The 22,078-nt window shown below is 43.5% G+C and overlaps 1 protein-coding gene across 1 annotated transcript in view; it reads right to left on the bottom strand.

Annotated features, from left to right (window-relative positions):
• Positions 1 to 22,078, bottom strand: part of SHANK2 (SH3 and multiple ankyrin repeat domains 2) — a 2,270,638-nt gene that overhangs the window by 1,197,671 nt on the left and 1,050,889 nt on the right. The window contains exon 12 of the mRNA XM_069221873.1: positions 2,736 to 2,802. Coding sequence (XP_069077974.1) covers positions 2,736 to 2,802 — 67 coding nt within the window. The remainder of the gene's footprint in view (positions 1 to 2,735; positions 2,803 to 22,078) is intronic.

Below are 22,078 nucleotides of genomic sequence, written 5' to 3'. Positions count from 1 at the left end.
CCTAATCCTCTGGTCAAGTGTTTAACAGTTTTGTATGTTAAAACATTTGTCTTATGCATATTTTTTTTTATTTTGAGAATTAAGAAAACTGATCCTAGTGCCAGGTACCAGTGCTTCCATTGAAAGCTGTTGTTCTAGGCACTGTTAACACCCGCAGTACAATGCAGGGCGTTATACCGGGATGGAGACTTTTGCCAGAAGGGACTTTGGACCTGATTTAGAGTTTGGAGGATGTAGCTACTCTGTCACAAATGTGACGGATATCCCGTCTGCCATTTTACAAGTCCTTTATATTCTACGGACATCCAAATACGGAGGACGGGATATTCATAGCGTTTTTGTTGGAGTAACCTGTCCGCCAAATTCTAAATCAGGCCCTTGGCCCTGATGAATGCCTCTGGCCGTCTTCACAAATCGCAGTGGCAGAAACGTATCGACTCTCTTTAAAGAATAGTAAGAGTCACAAGAAACCCCATCCCTTTTTATCCTTGTGGGATGTTAGGACACAAATAAAGAATGTAAAGCCACTGGTAAACAGTTATAATTGATGCCCCCTCCATGTACACCTAATGCAGGAAGGAAGAGTTGGTAGTTTAAAGGCTGGCACTGCATACAATGGTGGGAGCATGGTCAGATGCAAGTGAGTTAGATGGATGAATGAGTAGTTGCAGGATAGTTGTGGTTGCAAAACAAACTGGAGAGCTACACCTGGTTGTTTGCATTAATGCCTGGCTGTGGGATGATGGATGAATGGTTGGATTATTGAGGCTATGCTTGGGTGCAGGTGCATGATGGGCACATAGAGGTGGGTAGAGGGAAGTAGAGATATTGGCAGATGCACGTGGAAGGATTCACAAATGAAAAAATAAGGAGTGCATGGGTGTATAAGTGTGAGTGGAATTGTAGCTGGACAGATGACTGGTTGAACAGATAGTTGCATAGGTGCGGGTTGAAAACTGCATGGATGTTGTTGCATGGAACAAATAATTCAATCTGAAGGTGAATGATCTGCTAGTGTAGGGTTATCGTGGATAGCCTGAGAATACCTCTGTTCAAAATTCATGGCGACTACTATTTGTAGCTAATTTAAGTACCTGTTGGCGAAAGTATAAACAAACTGTTGCTTTTCAAACTTACTTTTTTCATGTACATAAATCTTAATGCTGTCATCATACGTGAACGATTTTAAAAGTAAAGACAAAATTAATATTGTCTCATTTTAAAACGCCAGATATCAAATGCGCTTAACACAAAGTTATGATGATATTATTACATTTATTTTACAGCCTGGTCAGTAACAAATGCTGTGAATTTCAGATGCCACTTCACCAGCATCACAGAGTTCCCGGGTGCCTCACTTTAATTTTGTCATCAAATGCATCATTTACTCTCTAGTTAAAACAGACCTCTATGGTGTACTGGCTGAGTCTTGTGGTTCATTCTTTCTTGTCTGCATCGTGCATAATTATTTGTGTTAAGATCGCGTTGTTTGTTTTTGATTGTTTGATATCTGGTTAGAGTGTGTTTGTTCTCGATACAGTCTGTCATATGTTGTGTTGACTGTGGTCTGTTTAAGTTTATGTTGTGTTGTCATTTATATATATGATTTTTGGTGTATGTTATTTGTTATGCAATGTTAAGATTAGGTATTTATTGTTTGCATTATTTGATATACAATAAAAGGTAGTTTTTGTATGTTTGATTTGTATTTCATAATAACGTTTTCCTTTGTATATTAGATAGGAGAGTTGCTTTCCTTGTTATTTGTATTTGATTCCCTGCCTTTCTCTCCTTATCATTTCAGGGACTCCTTTATGTGCTTTTATCTTGTACACTAGGCCAGTGGTTCCCTATAAGTGATCTGGTGACCCCTGGGGTCCGCGAAGCCTCCTCAGGGGGTCCGCAACTGCTTAGAAAATTAGATAATATTAACAGATTAGGTCCCCTGCTTTCAGTAATGACTCTGTGGGGGGTCCCCAGAATCCAATAAAGATTCAATGGGGGTCCCCGGGCTCCAGTAATGATAAAGTGGGGGTCCACAGAAGTCAAAAAGCTGGGAACCACTGCACTAGACAGTTCAATTCAAGAAATGCACAAAAGAAACTGAGCAGCCGGCATGATACAGTCAGGCAAAATTGTAATCAAAGTCAAACTAAAAAACTATTATCATTTTGCTTTCTCCTAATATGGCGCACACCACCATGCGATCTGTCATGTTGTAAGTACATATGATATTACTTGTATGAGAATAAATAAAGCACGTGCCTTGCAGAAAGCAAGCACTGGCTTGCACGCAAGGCTGCAATACAAAACGTAATCCCTGGGTGGCGCCATTATTCAATGGCTTTAAAATTGTTAAATTGAAAAATTACTGTAGGCCACATCACGTACGACATAATGTCCCCAATTGCACAGTGTATACATCTGCGATATGCTGTTGCCTTTGCACTGCATCATGGATGTCACTAGCCTGGCACTGTCTGCAGACAGATTCTAGAAGCAGGAGGGGCATCAGTCATAATCTTTATTACACTTTGGTAAAATGTTTGCTAAAGATTTCCGTCAGTGAGCACCGTGGCTGCACTTTGGCTTGGCGGATCTCTCTGAACAAAACCTCTGGTAATAACCTGGAAGTGCAGATTTGTCGCATAATTGTAGATTCACCACATGTTTTTTCTTCTACCCAGGAATTATGTCAAAATAATGTGTATATTTACATTTGAATTATCACTTACCTACGTCAGATTCCTTGTGATTCTTTATAAATTCAGCAAGCTCAAAATTCCCTGCTATGATCGCCACCTGAGACAAAAATAAAGTGGGTATTGTGTTTAATTTGCAAGAGTGAAATTATGATGTTGGAATATATACACACTGTAATATATGCATTACATGAAAAGGAAGAATGTTTCAATTTCTTTAAACAAATAGTTTCCCATATTAATCTTCTCTAGTTAAAACGTCTTACACTTGATGTCATGAGGCCATTCGTTGACACTGCATGGTGTCATTAGAACAATACATTACATTCACATTTGTCAAGCTTCAAATAGAATTATATTTCAATGTTTAACTAAAATTGTAAACAAAATCTCCATGACGTTGCCATTGTAATTCAACAGTGTCACGAACTATGACACCACATGCCACTCTGCATGTGGTTTTGCACATCGTCTGACAACAGCAAAATCTAACAGCTAAAAAAAAAAAAAAAAAAACAACAGACAGAGTGGGCCTTCATCATGTGTAGAAAAAGAAACAAGCGAGGCAGTAATTTTTTTTAATATGTAGCTTGTACTTGTTAAAAATAAGGGTACATGCTGCAGAGAAGTCAAAAATGTTACTGCTGTATTGTGAATGTGTTATACAGCCTCATTATGAAATATAATAATAATAATAATAATAATAATAAATCTTTTGCCACTCCTAAACCTTCCTTTTTAACACATGTCATTCCTAGGGTAGGCCCTACGCAGCCTATAGTGCCGGGTGCAGTGTATTTAAAGAGTTGGATATGTACATTTAACATTTACATATCCTAGTATTGAAAAATTCTTAACATTGTTTTCACTATTGCAAGGCCTACCTCTCCCAATTGATAACAGTAGGCTAACTTGTTACATTTAATAAGTGATAACTTTCAATTAGAAGAAAGTAGGAATGCCGAGTTTGTTGACTAGAGACTTGTAATTTAAAACGCTCTTTAATTGTGAAAGTGGATTTTAAGTCACATTTCTGAAAATGCAGCTTTTGGAAAGCTAACATTTTCTAGTTCCAAGTAATTGGTACCTGCTGCTATATCCTGGGTCACATGACTAGTTGTACCCAGCTGTTGGTCTTTGTATATTACTCCCAGACAATCAGACATAGTGGGAATAGGTGTTGGCAGAATGGGCCATCTCTAACTTGATAGGGAAATGGAGTTGTCACCTACCACACTTGCACATCACAAAGTCTCCGCTTGAGCACACTCAGAAAGGGTTTTACACTAGTCTTTTGGGTCCCCAGACAATCTGGAGCCAGGGCATGGAAACAAGAACTTCCAAGCACTGCTGGGTGTAGAACCCCCTGGAAACTTCTCCTAATTCAAAACTTGCATCAAGGATAAATAGTGGACCCTTAGGCCCAACTTTTCAGTACACCTCTGGACCTCTGGGGGATTCAGGACGGCTGTGCTGCTCTGATGTAAGAAGGACTACTACTTTGCTGTTCTGCCAGCTGAGGAGGAAGACAGGGCCTGCACCTTTTATTCCAGGCTAAAGTGACTCCAAAGGTCAGCTGAATGACCTCCTGTTCTGAGCTACCAGAACATAACAAGCTCCAGAGTCCAACTTCAGTGCAATTCTGCACAGAGTTTTTTACTGTATAAGACAGCAAAATCTATTTTGTCACCGCATTCTAAAATTTCCTTCATAATCATCCAAGCCCCGGTAGGAATTTGCACAAAACATGACATGCCGAATCATAAACAAGATGTGCTATTTTCTAAAATTTCATGAAGATTCAGTATATCAAAAATAATTTTTGCAATGAAAATTGAGGTCTACCTCCAACTCTGTAATATATGTTATTTAAAGGGATATAACTGTTACCACACAAAAACAATGAAATTGTCAGTCATGGTCACAGCCTCAATCAAAATTCCTCCCAAGGCACAGTTCACAGCCTTACACAGGACATAACAAGTTATGGGTGACCAAGTACCTAAAGGGCACAGCAGAATGAAAAAGTAGAGAAATAAAAGCTACATTGACTTCCTTGTAAGGGAATCATTTACCAACCTGACAGACAAAAAATAAAATAACTGTACATCAATCGAAAATATGGAAATCGTTTGTAGTGCTGAATCATTAAGCAAGGTGCTAGAATTTCAAATATGTTTAAAAAGTTACACAGTGTGTTAGGACTTTATTTGCACTCAATTATAAATGAATATGTGCCAGCTCCCTTAGTATTATTTCCCATCGCCCCATATTAAATATTTAATTTTTAAATTGTGCATAAATCACGTTTAATTGTTTTTTTTTTCTAACAGCTGTCCCTGTGTGGTTTGGTAAAGTTGCTGAGCACGGAGTCAGTTTGCTGACCTATGCGAGCCTGACTTGCATTTATTATTATATGCCAAGCTTCTTACATGCTTGTCACGCCTTTGGCTCTATTAAGCCGCAATTTGCATGCCCACATCTGCCAATTATATTTTATGAAAAGGCGGTGTGGACCTGGTGTGAGTCGCAGAGCCCCTGAAAGGGACCTGTGGTAATTACACAAAGGCAGCGGTCTAATTCCTCATTTTGAACATCTGCAGCTGTACAATTAAACACTTCCAAGTATACGGGGGAAGCTCTATTGAGATTATCGAGTTTAAAACTTTAAATTAGGTGAGCGGATGACGATAAAACGGAAGTTTAGGTGTTTGCAGCAAAAAAATCGTTCTGTATTGAAAGATTAATGCAGAAGAAATTGAATATGCAAGTCCCAGAACAAGGTTTGCATTTGACCAAGATCACAAGAGAACAAGATCACAAGAGAACAAGATCACAAGAGCGCGGGGTCAAATCTAGAACACTCCACTCCAGGAATAAAAGGATTATTAGAGGGACTGACTAAATCATCCTAAATGTGTTTCTTTTCTGTGGTATTTCACCGAATACCAGAGTATTTCACACACTTACCTATGACATATGTAGATTTAAAGGTTTAATGTCCTTGTCATCATAACCTCTGCCATGTAGAAATCAGGTTAGAGTGAATTTTGCACCTTATCTCGCTTTCTTCTTAGAAAAATACGATCTGTGACAGCTGGTGGCTGCTTTTGCGAGTGAGGTTTTCTGTTTGGTTCCGTGGGTGGAAACATTGTGAATATCTTTGTGAGTGTTTAATTTGTGCTTGTTGTTTCCAGTGCTGAGCACCAGCACTTATTTTTGAGAGCAGGCGCTTATTCTTCTGCCCCAAACATTTACTGCACATATGGGAACGATAGAGGAAGAGAAAAACGAAAAAGCGTCACAATGGAAGAAAGCAAAAAGCTGCAAGAGTGAGCTGAAGGGCAGGGAGTGGCTGTAAATGGATTCAAGAGGCGCGAGATGGCTTCAGGATTACGCTGCCTCAGTATTCCTTGTTCCCACATCTAACTGCAGCAGCCACGTGTTTAAGAGGAGAGCTTTGAGCACCGGCACTTTTTTATTTACAAATCAAGCACTGGTTTGTACAACAGTGTGCTTGATCGCTCTGCCCTTTCCCCCATGAAACCCCTTCCAACCCCTCCTTCAGGAATCCTACTCTTATGAAAAACGACATTACATTACTAAATAGGTGCACTTCCCACAGGGGTGAGTGGAGTTGTGTTCATTAAAATACTGAACTCATATTTCTGTAAATCATGGTTTGCATTTAACAATTACAAATCCTGAAATATAAGTACTCTCCAAATAAATGTATTGCAGCAGTGCTGAGAAGTGCAGGTACTCTCCCTTTCAAATGAAAGAAGTGCAGGTACTCAGTCCCTGGCAGTACCTACCCATTTAAGGCACTGACTACGTGCCATTAACTTGCCCTAAAGGAAAAATATTGCAGGAAAATCCGTTTGTGCCATTTTTGATGCTTCAGTAATAAGCAACAGAGCGAATGGTACTTCAGTACATGCTACTTTTGCTGTGTTTACATGAATTTTAAGGGGCAAATACGTGTTCTCCTATTTTCAAGTACTTTCAAGCCGAGTGGCTCACACTCATCTCACGCCAGAGACAGCCATGCTTATGCCTGACCCAACACACGCACAGGTAACCATTGCATCAACATGGTCCTGAGCTGGTCGAAATTTGCTGGATACTTGCCCAGCCACTATGTCTTCCCCACCTTCTGAGGACTTGGGGAAACAACTAGTAGATGGTAGGTTGAGTGAGATCTACACAGTTCTGCAGAACCACCAATCTGCCACTCTTGTGCTGGATGGAGTAGGGTTCTTGGCATAGTTTGTGGCAAGTGGGCTCCCGCCAAAGAAGCTGATATCTGCAAGGAGCTGGAAGTAACTATGAGTTGAGCTGTGGTGCATCGCACCAGTGGTCTGCATTGGGTTGTACCTGGATTATAGCTTTAACCACACTAAGATTTTGTACAAAGACTTTGCAAATATTGCGTACACCTTCCATATATTTTGCACATTTTGCACTAAAGAGTAGTCTGCCTGTTTCTGGTCTCCTCTCTTGCATAGTTTGAGTTTATCTCAAGACCAGTTGAATCTTCCCCATATCTGAAATCCATTCTGGTCCCCAGGCACCAATTAATGCTCTAAAGCAACTCAAGTGACTAGAAGAACTGCAAAAGTCCAAGAAAACCTGGCACAACTTTTAGGGCTCTGCTTGACTGTCTCTGATACATATTTAGTCCACCTTGACACTAGATGGCATCCCAAAATCCAAAGATTGTAGGACATCCAAGGTCTAGCACTCACGAAGAGCAAATACCACAGCCTACAACACACACTTCACTGGCAGTGCGTTCAGTGCATTCAGCTGAACTCCTGAGCCTGTGTGCTGACTGCAAAGCAAAGGAGCAGCACTCTAGAACTGTTATGTTATATTGATCTGTATAGCGCACTAATCGCTCAAGAGGGAATCCAGGTGCTCGAAATCGATATCACGTTGATATTGAACTGAATCAACTGGATTGCTGACTGTCTAGACCTCAGTGAACATCGTATGTCTAGAACTGAATTTAGGGGGTTATTACAACTTTGGAGGAGGTGTTAATCCGTCCCAAAAGTGACGGTAAAGTGACGGATATACCACCAGCCGTATTACGAGTTCCATAGGATATAATGGACTCGTAATACGGCTGGTGGTATATCCGTCACTTTACCGTCACTTTTGGGACGGATTAACACCTCCTCCAAAGTTGTAATAACCCCCTTAATGTTGATTTTAGAAGAACTGTGGCGATTGAAAGTGCAGTTCCTGTTCTGATCACTTAAGAACTGTCCAGGTTTCCCAACTTTTCATCAAACCTGTTTGTACTCCACAAACATTGTATTTAGGTCAAACCTACCTGCAGACACCGGAGAGCAGGTAGTGCAGTCTACTCAGTGGGACAGGGCAGCCCTTCAGCAATTAGAACTGATCTCATTATACAGGGGCGTAGTTTCGGGTGGGGGGGGTGTTTGGTGTGTTACACCCCGCTAATAAATGTATTTTCTTATTAATAGTAGGCACAGGTGCTTTCAGTCCGGTATAGTGCGGTGTCTGTCGGATTACACCTGGGTCTTTTGCATGCACACACTGACAAAAACACACACTCCCTCCCATCTCTGTTTTGAAAGCTCTAAAAATGCTCATTTTACAAAATACTATATTTTTCTCATTTAGTACTCCTACCAATCTGCATTCCTCTCCCTTTCTACTGCCTTTTAAGCCCCTGTTATGCACCCTGCTTGTCGCATAATGTATTTTAACATCGTATCCCAGCGTGATTGTTGGGAAGCTCACCCCCACCAATATCACTGACAAAGCCACACCCCTGCCATTATAAATGCCCACGAGCCTTTGAACTAGAGCTGCAGTGGCACAGTAGTGACATGCACAAAATGAGCCATGGAAAGCGCATTGACGCAGCCAGTATAGAAAACATCAACTGTTCAATCACTCCTGTTAAGAGCACTTCAGCCATCCCCCATCTGCGGCAGCAATGACACTCCTGACTGCAGAGACAAGGTATGGTATATTAGTTCCAGTGGCAGCCCCTGTCCATCTGACTTTACTCAGAAAGTTCTCTGTTACACAGACTCTACCATTTTGACCCATTGAAAAAGTTTACAAAGACTATACTCTACGGTAGGAGCTATTGTTCTTGCCTTTTTTCCTCAGTAAGGCAAGCTGGATGTGAAAGTAAATTTTCTATCATCTCTTGGCACGTGCGTCAGAGGAATAAATAAAAAACTTGTCAAATTAGCCACTATCATTGAATAGGCTGAACCAAGGATGACTATTCCCATATTTTGAACAAACTCTCTAACCTCCACAAAACGCACCAGAGTGCAACTGATGGCATTAAACAAGTGTAACAAGCCTTAAAACCACTGACCAGTGTCAGCACTGTCCCTATAGTCCTAAAGAAGAACCTGGTGACTCCTGAGGTATGGACAAGGTATTCAGGATCCAACCCATCTGCTGAGCTTCCAAGGAACGCAGTCCTATCCTCTTTGCTAAGTAGCTCTCTGGCTAATTCTGTCCTATAACATCGCATGAGAAGGCAAACACAGGATGTGTTAGAAAACATCTCTGTTGCATGGTGACTCCCAAGTTCTGAGGACTGAAGCTGCTTGTTCTTCAACTCTGCCCACTGCTGACCAGTCTCCGGACTATGTCCTCTGACCCCTAAAACATGACAGAATGGCACATATAACTTTAGAGGAAGGCCAAGATGTATGATTCAAAAAATACATCAATGGCATGGAAGTTGTCACTTGTGGGCTAAAGCACATAACTTCCACCCACTAGACTGGAAGAGAAAACTTCGCTTCAGGCCTTCATGTGCAGCCTGATTGATCCGGTTTATAAACTTGCAGGCAAATCTGTCGAAATAACCCTTTGACAGGAAGAAATCCTACTTTCAATCTTAAATTTGTCGTCCCTAATTTCCTTTAAAGCCCATAGGGTGATTGCCTAGTATTTTAAAGTGGAAAATGTAAACTCTGGCATGTTTTTAAAGGGACTTGCTCTCAAAAGCAGTACAATTATAATATTGTTTTGGAAACTTTGATTTGGGATAAGATAGAGCCCATTTTGCCACTTTTTAAATATTTATTTTAATCCAATTAAATGGTGGAGTTGCATGTTTGATAAATATACAGCCAAAGTAACTTTTAGAAAGTTAGACTTTCCCGACTTGAAGCTCCAGTAGGCTAAGTAGCAGTAACCTGCCAACAGCTGCTCTCCCTGTTGGTATTTTCAACCTAATAAGGTCTGAATACTGCTACCAGAACAGGCAATGGCTTGGGCCTGTTGGCAGGATAACCTTGGGCTTGGTGTGAGGAATGTGACTCATCCACTTTCAGGAAAGGAAGTTAGGAAGATCCATTAACTTTAAGGGACCAAGGTAAAGGCTGCCCATTCATTGTTGCATGTACAGAGCGACCTGGGCAGAAAGGTCCATTTGATCCAAGGGCCAACTATATCCACCTTGGTTCCATTCCAGTGGAAGGAGCAGTTGGTCCTAGAACTAGCTTGGTGTGTTTGAGTACAAAGCACCTGCTTATTTCCCTAGACACACCCCTTGGCGGACCACTAGAGCATCCTTCAGAGCAGAAGCATTTCACCATCTTGATTTTCTCTAAGGATGGTACATTGTGGAATAGTCTGCAGCACAGTAAAGCGTAAGGTGAAAAGGAGGTTTGCCCTTAGTAATATTTTGCCCTACAGTCACTCCCACACACTGGCTAGTAAAGTGTACAAAAGTGACACCTCACCTCCAACTCCTACAAAGACACCTGGACCTGTGGATGAACACAAGATTGGACCTGCTGTCTGGAACCTAACAGGAGATCTCAAGAACTGGACCTGCTCCCACTTGTACCTAGCACTGAGAAGTGGACTCCCAGGGTCAGTTGGCTGACTTCCTGGGAGGCCACAGGGGCAATAATAGCTGCAAGAGACCTTTTCTTAAAGTGACTTAGGGCCTGATTTAGAACTCACTGCATGGGTTATTGTGTCACAAGGGTGACGGATATCTAGTCCGCTAAAATCTAAAATCCATTATCTTCTATGGGATTTAGATTTCAGAGGACAGGATAGCCGTCACCATGTGACGGAGTAGCCTGTCCACCAAATTCTAAATCAGGCCCTTAGTGACCATTTATAACTAGACCCTGAATGAAATCTGCAGGTGGCCTTTGACAGAGTGAGTCCTGTCTCCTTACTGCGCCTTAGAAGTGACCAAGAGGAACGGCTCCAAAAACAAGAAAAAGTTAATACTTGGAAAATGGTTGTTGTACGGATGATGGGAAGAAACCACAGAAGGTGCAATCTCAACAGGCAATGATATCAGGTTGGTACCACTCAGAGCTTTTTGCAGCCTGAAAGGAGACTTCAGTGGACCTTCAGGGCTACCTTGTCTGCCATACATGCAACATGCTGAGTTATAGTTTCCAGGTTTGTCCAGTGAAGGGGTTTTCGCTCCAAAAAAGAAATCATGACCTGTTGAAGGCGCAAAAAGTGCCACCAAGCTCTCTCCAATTTTTAAATACAGATCTGCCTACCATTTTGCAAAGCACACCACGTCCTCACACTAGCCGGGCCCCAGTCTATTGTATATAGTGCTTTGCCCCAATCCACCCAAAAAAAAGCAATGCCTCAGTTGTCGCCTGGTCATTAAATAACACTTTGCCTGTCATTCCAAACAATACTCCTTTGTAAGCTTTGTAAGCTTTGCCCCAGGCCACCCAAAAGAGACAAATGCCTCAGTTGTGGTCTGTTCATTAAGTAGCACCTTGCCCGCCATTTCAACCAATACTCTTCATCATGCAATGATCCCTCCAAGAAACATGCAATGAATCCTACAAACCATCCATAACAAAGACAGCTAGACTCATCCTCAGCCTCCCACACAGAACTCAAAGGTGTTAGTGCACCTTACACATACACACAACATCCAAAGGCTGCCCCTTAAGGCACCAATGCTTATTACCTTATCTCATTTGTATTCATGTGGCCAACACAATATTTGGCTTTCTTGATTCCCAGTCCCTGACAGTCACTTTGGGTGCCCTGAAGTTAGCCAAGCAGTAGTGCACTACCTTTTTGCCGAACACCTTTATCACTGACTTTGTTTACTTTCACATCAATTCAGGCAGCACTGCAGTTTCCTGACCATCTAAGTTCCAACATGGCTGGTATCCCTTCTTCATCATTGTTCTCTTGTTTTTAACAAAAGCTCTAACCCTGATACAGCACCTTTGATTTAAATAACGCACAATATTTCCACAGGGCCCAGCAGAAATGCACCTTAGAAAAACAGGTCACTTACCTTTGGTAACACATTATCTGGTGCAGATAATATCTAGACTCAGACTCCTTATCTAAGAATTTCTCCAGGCATTAGACTGGATGTGGAAAATTTTCTTGGGCAGTTCCCTTGTGCCATCGGGTGGCTTTGTTCAGTTTTGCGTGGCGTCGTGCGCACCTTAGTGATGTTGTCGTCACCTATATAGGTGCCACCTCAGTGCGCGTGTCAGTTACTTTTCATGACTTTCCACGCCAGGATCGCGGAGGCCTCTTCTAAACTAGGGCCCTGAAAGGGATCATCCTTAACCCTAGAAATCTGTCCGCAGAGCGGGGAGGAATGGGTTGGTAGGGAATCTGTGTCTAGATATTGTCTCTACCAGATAACGTGTTACCGAAGGTAAGTAACTTGTTAATCTGGTAGAAACATCTAGATGCAGATTCCTTACCCTAGAATAGATACCCAAGCAATACCATCCTCAGCGGTGGGCCGCGGACAAATTAAACTGAAAAGTCCTGCAGGACCGAACGGCCGAAAAGACCATCCCTGTGAAGCTGACTGTCCTAGCAGATGTCCAGGACTGGGACTCGGTATGCTAACACAGTGGTCGTAGCTTTTCCTCTGCTGGAATGAGCCCTCAAGCCCTCAGGAGGTTGCTTTTTAGCCAAAACATAGCAGATCTTTATATAGAGAATGACCCAGCACGAAACAGTTTGCTTCTGTACTGCCTGACCTTTCTTAGGTCTGACATACCCCACAAAGAGTTGGCTGTCCACCCAGAACTCTCTTGTGCAGTCAAGGTAGAATGACAACACTCTTTTTGGGTCCAGACGGTGGAGTCGCTCCTCTTCTTTAGAGGGATGTGGAGGAGCATAGAAGGTAGGCAGGGTTTCTGACTCGCCCACATGGAATGGAGTCGGGAGGAAAGAGGCCCCAGTGAGAAAAAGGAATGCAGGATTAGATGACAAAGCCTGCAGTTCACTCACCCTACGGGCAGATGTTATTCCCACTAGAAATGCTGTCTTGATGGTAAGCAGCCAGAGGGGACAATTATGCAGAGGCTGAAAAGGAGAACACATCAGGAAGGTGAGAACCAGTTTGAGATCCCACTAAGCATAATGAAGGGCGAAGGGGGAAACATATGTACACGGCCATTAAGAAATCTATTTACCATAGGGAACTTAAAGAGACAGAGTTCGTCAGGCAGCTGCAGGAAGCTGGACAAAGCAGAAAGATAGCTCTTAAGAGTACCCAGAGTCGAGCCCTGCTGGGTAAGGGCCAGAATGAAAAGAAGGATATCAGAAAGAGAAGCAGAAAGAGGGTTGATAGACTTTTCTGTACAATAACTTACCAATTATTTTCATCAGCAAGCGTGCACCTTCTTGGTGGAGGGACACCTGGCTGCCAGAATGACATTACAGACTTCGGGGGGAAGATCGAAGACTGCGAACTGCTGCTGCTCAATCTCCATGTAAGAAGGCATAGAGTTGATGCTGAGACAGAAGATCCTCCCGAAGGGGCAGCCTGATCGGTGGGTTGATGCTCATGCTGATCAGCTTGGAGTACCACACTTTACGTGCCAAGTTCGGAGCTATAAGGATAGCTTGGTCCCGGTCATTCTTGATCTTCTTAAGAACTCTGGACAGAAAGGTGTACAGGAGGCCTGAGCTCCACTTGAGATTAAAAGCGTCTCTGATCGAGAGCCACGTTGGAAACTCCAGCCCGCAAAACTGCTGACATTGGGTGTTCTCTTCAGAGGTGAACAGATCTAACCAAGGTTCTCCCCACTGCTGAAACTAACCTTGCACCACCTCTGTATGGAGACGCCACTTGTGATCCTATAGGCAACGGCGGTTGAGTTTGTCTGCCCCGGCATTCAGAGAACCTTCCAGTTGTTGAACCACCAGGGATATGCCCTGCTGTTCCAGCCATGTCCAGAGATGCAGGGCCTCTTGATATAGGATCCACGACCCCACGCCTCCATGTTTGTTGCAGTACCACATGGCGGTGGTGTTGTTAGTGAACACCTGCACTAGACGTCCCTTGATGGAAGGAAGGAAGGCTTTCAATGCCAGTCGGATCTCTCAGAGCTGCAGAAAGTTGAACTGGAGTCCAGATTCTGCCAGAGACCAGAGTCCTCTAATCGCCACCTCTACCAGATGGCTGCCTCATCCCAGGAGTGAAGCATATGTCACTACTGTAAGATCTGGTTGGGGAAGGGAGAGGGGTATGCCTCTGACCCAATCATGGTTTGTTATCAACCACTGCAGGCCTTTTGCAGTTCCCTCAGAGATCTGGACCATGTCGAAGAAATTCCCCTGGTGCTGCACCCATTGGAACTTCAGGTTCCACCTGCTTGGGAGGAGAAGCCCAAAACTGCACTGTGTGCAGAACAGCTCTGATGAATGGGAGTATCGGAGAGGGAGTTAGGTGTGATTTTCCCACATTGATAGTGAGCCCCAGCGAATGCAGAAGGTCTGCTGTAGTCTGAAGGTGAGAGACAACGGCCTTGGGTGAGCAGTCTTTAACAGCCAGTCATTGAGATAGGGGAAGACGGGTACCCCGATCCCGCAGATGAGCTGTGACCACCACCATCCCCTTGGTGAACACCCGTGTGGCACTGGTAAGGCCAAACGGGAGCATGGTGAACAGAAAATGCTCATGGTCTACTGTAAACCCCAGGTAACGTCGGTGGGCACACAGGATGGGAATAGGAAAATGCACATCCTCAAAGTCCAACACTACCATTCAGTCTCCTTGGTCAAGGGCAGATAAGACCTGAGCCAAAGTGAGCATCTTGAATTTCTCCTCCCAGATGTTCTCAGCCAGGTGTGACGAAGAAGCACCACTATCGAAGAAACCGCTCTGCCCATCAAGTCATATACAAACTACACCTGATTGTAAACTTGGATGCATCTCTCCCACCCTTCACTGTTTGGGAGAGAATGACCCAGGCCTCCTCCGGGGCCTGTGGCAGCACGTGCACCAACGTGTCCCAAAATGTGTGGGAGTAGCAGCCCAAAAGGCATGCAGTGTTCACTAACCACAGTGCTAGGCTGTTGGAAGAAAACTTTTTTTTTCCTAAGGTGTCCAGCCTTTTGGATTCTCTGTCTGGGGGAGCAGAAGAGAATGCACCATGGGAGGTTGAGGCTTGCACAACCAAGCTCTCAGGGGTGGGGTGTTGGGTGAGAAAAGCTGGGTCCCCTGGGGTGGAGTGATGGCAGCAGTCAATTGTCATGTTCACAGAAGCCCCTGTGCTTGGCTTGGACCAATTTCCCAGAAACACATCCATAAGTTCTTCATTAAAAAAGAGCAGGAGTTCAAATGTTAGTCTTGACTGCCACAGAGGGTAGTTTGAGGTTGAGGACCTCCGCTGCCCTATACACCACCATTGCAAAAGACTGTCACTCTTTCAGTCTGAAGATATCCTCCATCTGGTATTCTAAAAGGTCCAGTGATCCCTCCAATTCTTCTCCCATTCCTAGCCCTTCAGAATATGGCTCAGACAGAAACCTAGGATGTATGAGTCCTGTAAGCGCTGGAATTGGTGTTGATAGATGCCGTTTAAGACTCTGAGGGGCATATTTATACTCCGTTTGCGCCGGAATTGCGTCGTTTTTTTTTACGCATTTCCGACGCAAAACTAACTCCATATTTATACTTTGGCGTTAGACGCGTCTAGCGCCAAAGTCCATGGAGTTAGCGTCATTTTTTAGCGTGGACACCTACTTTGCTTAAATTATATGCAAGGTAGGCGTTCCCGTCTAAAAAATCGACACCGAGGCATGTGCGTCGGATTTATACTCCCGGGCAAAATTCACACCCGGGAGTGGGCGGGTCAAAAAAAATGACGTATGGCCGCTTTTGCGCCGTTTTTTAGCACCTGCAAAAGGCAGGCGTTAAGGGACCTGTGGGCTCTGAAGGAGCCCAGAGGTGCCCTTCCATGCCCCCAGGGACACCCCCTGTCACCCTTGCCCACCCCAGGAGGACACCCAAGGCTGGAGGGACCCATCCCAGGGACATTAAGGTAAGTTCAGGTAAGTGTTTTAAAAAAAAAAAATTGTGGCATAGGGGGGCCTGATTTGTGCCCCCCTACATGCCACTATGCCCAATGACCATGCCCAGGGGACAGAAGTCCCCTGGGCATGGCCATTGGGCAAGGGGGCGTGACTTCTGTCTTTGCTAAGACAGGAGTCATTTCTATGGGGGTTGGGAGTGAAAAAAAATGGCACAAATCGGGTTGAGGCGAAAAAATTGCCTCAACCTGACTTGCCCCATTTCTTGACGCCCAAGCCCCATATCCCCCTACGCTGGCGCTGCCTGGTGTACGTCGTTTTTTTTAACGCACACCAGACGGCGCCGGCGGCTAACGCCGGCTAACGTCATTCGATAAATACGGCGCCTGCATGGCGCTTCAGAATGGCGTTAGCCGTCGCTAATTTTTTTGACGCAAAACTGCGTTAGCGCAGTTTTGCGTCAAAAAGTATAAATATGGGCCTGAGTCGTCTAGAATCAGAATCGCACTGGTGCTCCCAGTGGGCGCCAATGATGCCGGAAGCGTTGGCATCGGGATGATGTCGAGGAAGGTCACAGTGGCATGAACAATGTCAGTCTGGATCTGAGATTGGATCCACAGGGGCCCATTGGAGCTGAGGCTGAAGCTGTCGGTGCGGAACCTGATGGGGCCCCCACTGACCCTATGGAGCCCAAAGTTATGCCAGAGGTTCTGGCCCACTCAAATACATGTCACATGGCTTCAATAAACTCCCTTACCTGAGCGGGGATCAGTTTGGCTCTCAGAAGTGGAGGGAGGTGCGAAGTTGATGCAGATGACGGCTCCGTAGAACCGTGCCTGGAACGCTGTTTCCAAACTCACTGCGTCGGCTCACAGACAAGGAGAAGTCGAGGCATGCTTTGACTTCTTGTGCTTCTTGTGCCTCTTCCCAGAGTGTCCAGAGGACTTGGTTTGGGACGAAGAGGATTTGGGACTCCTGAAGCAGTCCTACGACCTTACCCTTGATCAGGACCGAGACCTCCAAATAGTCGCCTGCTGGGCCACTAGCAGCTTCAGGAACTGCTCCCCCAAAGCCTTCGGCACCATGGCCTGGCAGTCTGAGCACAACTGGGAGTCATGGTCGCACTAGAGACACCATAAACAGACGAAATGGGGGTACGTAACCGACACAGCACTATGACAGGTGCCACATGGTTAAAACCTGTCTTTCAAGAAGACATCCTCAAAACACTTGAAAAAGTCTTTGACAAAATGTAGAAAAACAGGGGTAGCTGTTCCTTGATCTGCGCTATCTGGTATGGAAAGAAAAGTACTGATGGCCATGGGCCGAGGTGGCGCGTTATATAGGTTAACGTGATATCACTATGGTGCGTATGATGCTGATAACACCACATGGAACCGAATGAAGCCACCCAACGGCGCGCAGGGGTACTGCTCAAGAACATTTTCCGTATCCAGTCTAACACCTGGGGAAATTCTAAGGTAAGGAATCTGCATCTAGATGTCTCTATCAGATTTCTCATGTATCCCTAATGCACTTCAAGAGGAGCTCATGACATTTGTAACAAAAGAAATATGTTGCACCTGTTACATTCAATTCCCTTATTATCCCACTTGAACTTGTCCAGCATAAAGTTTTGGCATGGTTTTTCATAATGAATTATTCAGATCCACCATAGTCACTTGGGTTAGCATAGAAGCGTTCTCAATTCAGATCTAAGAAGTTTGAAACTACTGAAAGACTGGGACGGTATATTCTGCCTCCCTCCTAAAGAGGGCTGTCCTATTGTGCTATTACCTCAGAAGGGACACAACAACTCCTTGATCTCCAAGATTAATTTGAACTTTTTTAAGTGCTGCTCAGTTCTGATCATTGGCGTTTGGAAGTCATGAATTAGTAGGTGCTCTGCTCAGCCTTGGCTACTCTAGTTTTAGAAATTGGGTTACTGGTTGAAGGGAGTGAAACCATACTCAAGCAGGAACTACAATTCTTGTCAGGGTAAAACACAAGCAAACACATATTAACCTTTGCTCAACCCTCTGGTAGCCTGGCTCAAAATCAGTCAACCTTAACTTAAAGCAACATATAAAGAATTTATGCAGCACAAAACAGAAACAGAGCAAAACACAACACAAGAAAATCACACACCAATTTAGAAAATAGTGTAAAATCCAATTAGTAAAACTGGAAATTTGAAGACTCAAGCAAAACTAGTGCTTAAAAGCACAAAGGCCCAACTGACACACTGGACCGGGACTAAGTCCGAAGTTCAGGAAAACCAAGATGGAGAGTGGGCCACATACAGGGACTAAGTCAGGACCACTGAACAAAGAACCTTAAATCCTGGTGGCCGACTGCTGTGAGATTCCACGTAGAAGAAGCACCCCACAGCACTGATTCAGGGGAGCTGTGCAACTGTGATGCACAGTCTTGTGTTGATGATGTGTTGCACAGCGGTGGTTCACAGGAGTTGTGGGGCTACGATGTGAGGTCCTGCATTGAGAAGGCATTGCACTGTGGTGGTTCCGAAAATCCGTGGGGTCCTGCATTGTGGATATGTCACACAGCAGCTGTTCTGATGTGAGGCTGCGAGGATATGCATCACGCTGTATCGGTTCTGCCAAAAAGACCAAAGATGGGCTGGCAGAGCCCCTTCAGGCCCACTTCCTAGGATCCAAGGCTGATATAGCACCTCTTTTGGGGGCAAGAAACACAGCAAGCAGAGTCGAGGTGCAGGGTTCAAAGTGGTTGGAGCTTTTTCTGACCCTGATGCTCGGATCAGGAGGCCAGCCAACTATCCCGTGGAGTCGCTCTTGTGTCTTGGGTTCAAAATGCAGGTTCAGTCTTTCTCTCTCAGGCATCAAGGCAGCAGAATAGCAGGGCAGCAGAGTAACAGTCCTTCTTGCAGAGCAGCACTGCTTCCCTTCTGAGTTTTCCACAGGTCCAGAGATGTACTGAAGAGTTGGGTCTGAGAGTCTATTATTTATACCTGGTGCCAGCTATGAAGTTGGAGAAGCTTCAACAGGGTTCCACCCCAGAGGAATTTGGAGTTTCCTGCATCCCTGCCCTTGCCCCAGCTTGTCTGGGGGCACATAAGACTAGTGTGAAATCCTCGTGAGTGTGCAAAGGCAGAGTCTTTGTGATGTGCAAGTATGGTGACAGCTTGCCTCCCTATCAAATCAGATATGGCCCATCCTGCTAATATCTATTCCCCATTTGGCTCACTGCCTGGGCACAATACACAAAGACCAACTGCCAGCTACAACTATTCATGTGAACGAATATACAGACTTTAGGTATCAAATGGTTGAGACAAGCACCATTCCACCACTCTCTAAACATGGCATTTTTAGAGCTGTGACTTAAAATGTGACTTTACCATCAAAGTGGGGTTTAAATTACAATTCTGTAGACACCAAATGTGATATTCCTAACTGCTCCCAACTGTTATCACATAAATATAGTAAGGTAACTCAATATTATTCCATGGGAGAGATGGGCCTTGCTGTAGTGAAATACAAATTTAAGAGTTTTTCAGTACCAGGACATTTAAAAGTTAAAAGTACATGTACACCTTTTTAAATACACTGCACCATGTGCTATGGGCTGTTTGGGACCTACCCTAAGGGTGATGTATAGATATTAAAAAAGAAGATGAAGGTCTGGCAAAAGGTTTATTTGGATGGTCAAAATGGCAGTTTAAAACTAAACACATGTTGCAATGGCAGGCCTGAGGCATGTTTTAAAAGGTTACTCAAGTGAGTGGGACAATACATGCTACAGGCCCACTTTTAGCATTTAATTTACAGGCTCTGGGTACATGTATAACCACTTTACTTGGGACTTACAAGCATATAATGTATGCCAATTAGGTGGATGCCAGTTTTATCATGTTTTAGGGAGAGAGCACAAGCACTGTAGCATTGGTTAGCAGTAGTAAAGGATGCAGAGTCCTGGGGCTAGCAAAAACAAAGTCAGCAAAAACCGGAGGCCTGAAGACAAAACATTGGGGGAAGACCATGCCAAGGTTGTCAGGCCCAACAAATAAGGCAATCAAAAATGTAGTAAATGGAAAGGTGAGGTCAATTTATGCCTGCTGCCTATAACCTAAATAACATGTTGTCAGTCATCCGGGGGCAGTTATACTCTTCTTTTACATCATTTCATCAAGCTGGCCTTTCTTTGTAACTGTATATATTACCCTAGGGTTTAATGACAAATAAAAACATGCACAGTCTTAAAGCTTTGCCTGCTTATTTCAAAGTATTTTATACCAATATTCCAATTATATTAACAAGAGATTTTAAAAATAATCTGACATTTTCAAACTTGGATAATTCCAGGTATCAAGGGCAGAAGGAATTCTGGACCATTCCTACCTATATACAGTTTTATTCACATACTGATAATAAACTTTGGTATTAGCCTAAGTGCACTGAACAGGAGATTTGATCCAATTATAACACATGTTACTACCTACTTTAAGCACAGCAGTATTGGACTACACTTTTACATATGTGGATTCTTTTTCTGAAGTGTAGGATTTAATAAATCTACATAAAGCAAGACCAACAGCAAGCATTTCCTGCAAATCGTTTACCTATACAGCTTTGGGAACAAGAGTACTGGTGTTTAGGTCTCCCAGTGGGTGTGCTGCAACAGAAACATATTAGATGATCTTTAAACTCATGCCCTAAATATTCTGAGTAGAAATGCACAGTTAAATTATAGTTACACTTTATTAACTTTAATCACTCTCCCTCATTCTAAGAGGCATTGACCTACTAGGAACCTCTTAGTGACTTCCTATGAAATCCTTTCCTTTTGACATTTCTATCAAAGAATTGAAATTCAACTCCTAACAACTGACCTAAAAAGATTTTAACTATCGTTTAACTAAAAAAATAAGGGTTTCAATAGATTAGTCAAGTTTCAAGTGATCATGAAGATAACTATTTTGCCATGCTCAAAATCAAGATGCTCAGAAAAAAAAAACATAAGATGCTAGTTTAGCTTGCCTAAGAGTCACTCAGTAAATCTCAATGGTCAAAAATGTATGACATTTGCAATTTTAAGGACACTAAAAGATTCTGGAAATGTATTAATGCCTTTGACTTAACCAATGAAAATATTCTATATTGTAGGGTCTGTTTACCTGATTGATTAAACATATTTCTTTTCTATATGTGGATGGAGAAGAGATCGGTTTTGTAGCTTTGTATATGTTATTTTTATAGTGTGCATCTAATCAAAAAGCAGGGGAGCACTGTACACCACATAAGGTCAATGAGTTGAAGAAGATCGAGCTGAGTTAAGGATGGTTAATGCACTGTGATATAGTGTTCTTTAAAGATATAGGGGGTTATTACAACTTTGGAGGAGGTGTTAATCTGTCCCAAAAGTGACGGTAAAGTGACGGATATACCACCAGCCGTATTACGAGTCCATTATATCCTATGGAACTCGTAATACGGCTGGTGGTATATCCGTCACATTTGGGACGGATTAACACCTCCTCCAAAGTTGTAATAACCCCCATAAATCTTCAAGTCTTTCCTAAATTGGATCGAAGTTGTGCAGTCCTGAAGGATGTAGGATTGTTGTTCCAGATCATGTGTGCATAGATAGAAAAGAAAGGCAGTCTTGCAATATTAGGAGGCCATGGTCATCTCTATTTGTGGTCAGAAAGACATATTCTATGATGCATAAGGTAGTAGGTCGTGCTGCAGCATGACCTGAAGCCAGACTGGTAGTCATGCAACTGAAGGTTATTCCTGAAGTGGTCTTGGAGTTGAACAAGCCAATATTTTTGCAGATAAATGGCAGGTGAGAGTTGGATTGGTAACTGGCGAGGTTATCAGAGCCCTTTTTTCAGTAATGGGAGGTCTGTCCTGTCTTGAGAGCTTCTTGGAAGATACCTTGAGTGAGGAAGGCATTGACAGTGATAAGTAGGGGTAAGAGGGCATCTCCAGAGCGAGCTTTGAAGAAGAACGATGGTAAGATATCATCTTCATAAGAAGTGGCTTTGAAGGAGTTGAGTATGTCAACGAGATCTTGGATGGCTTTGAAGG

This window comes from Pleurodeles waltl, chromosome 3_1 (genome assembly GCF_031143425.1).
Source record: "Pleurodeles waltl isolate 20211129_DDA chromosome 3_1, aPleWal1.hap1.20221129, whole genome shotgun sequence".
NCBI classification, from domain to species: Eukaryota; Metazoa; Chordata; class Amphibia; order Caudata; family Salamandridae; genus Pleurodeles; species Pleurodeles waltl.
This window is presented reverse-complemented; position numbering and strand designations above follow the sequence as displayed.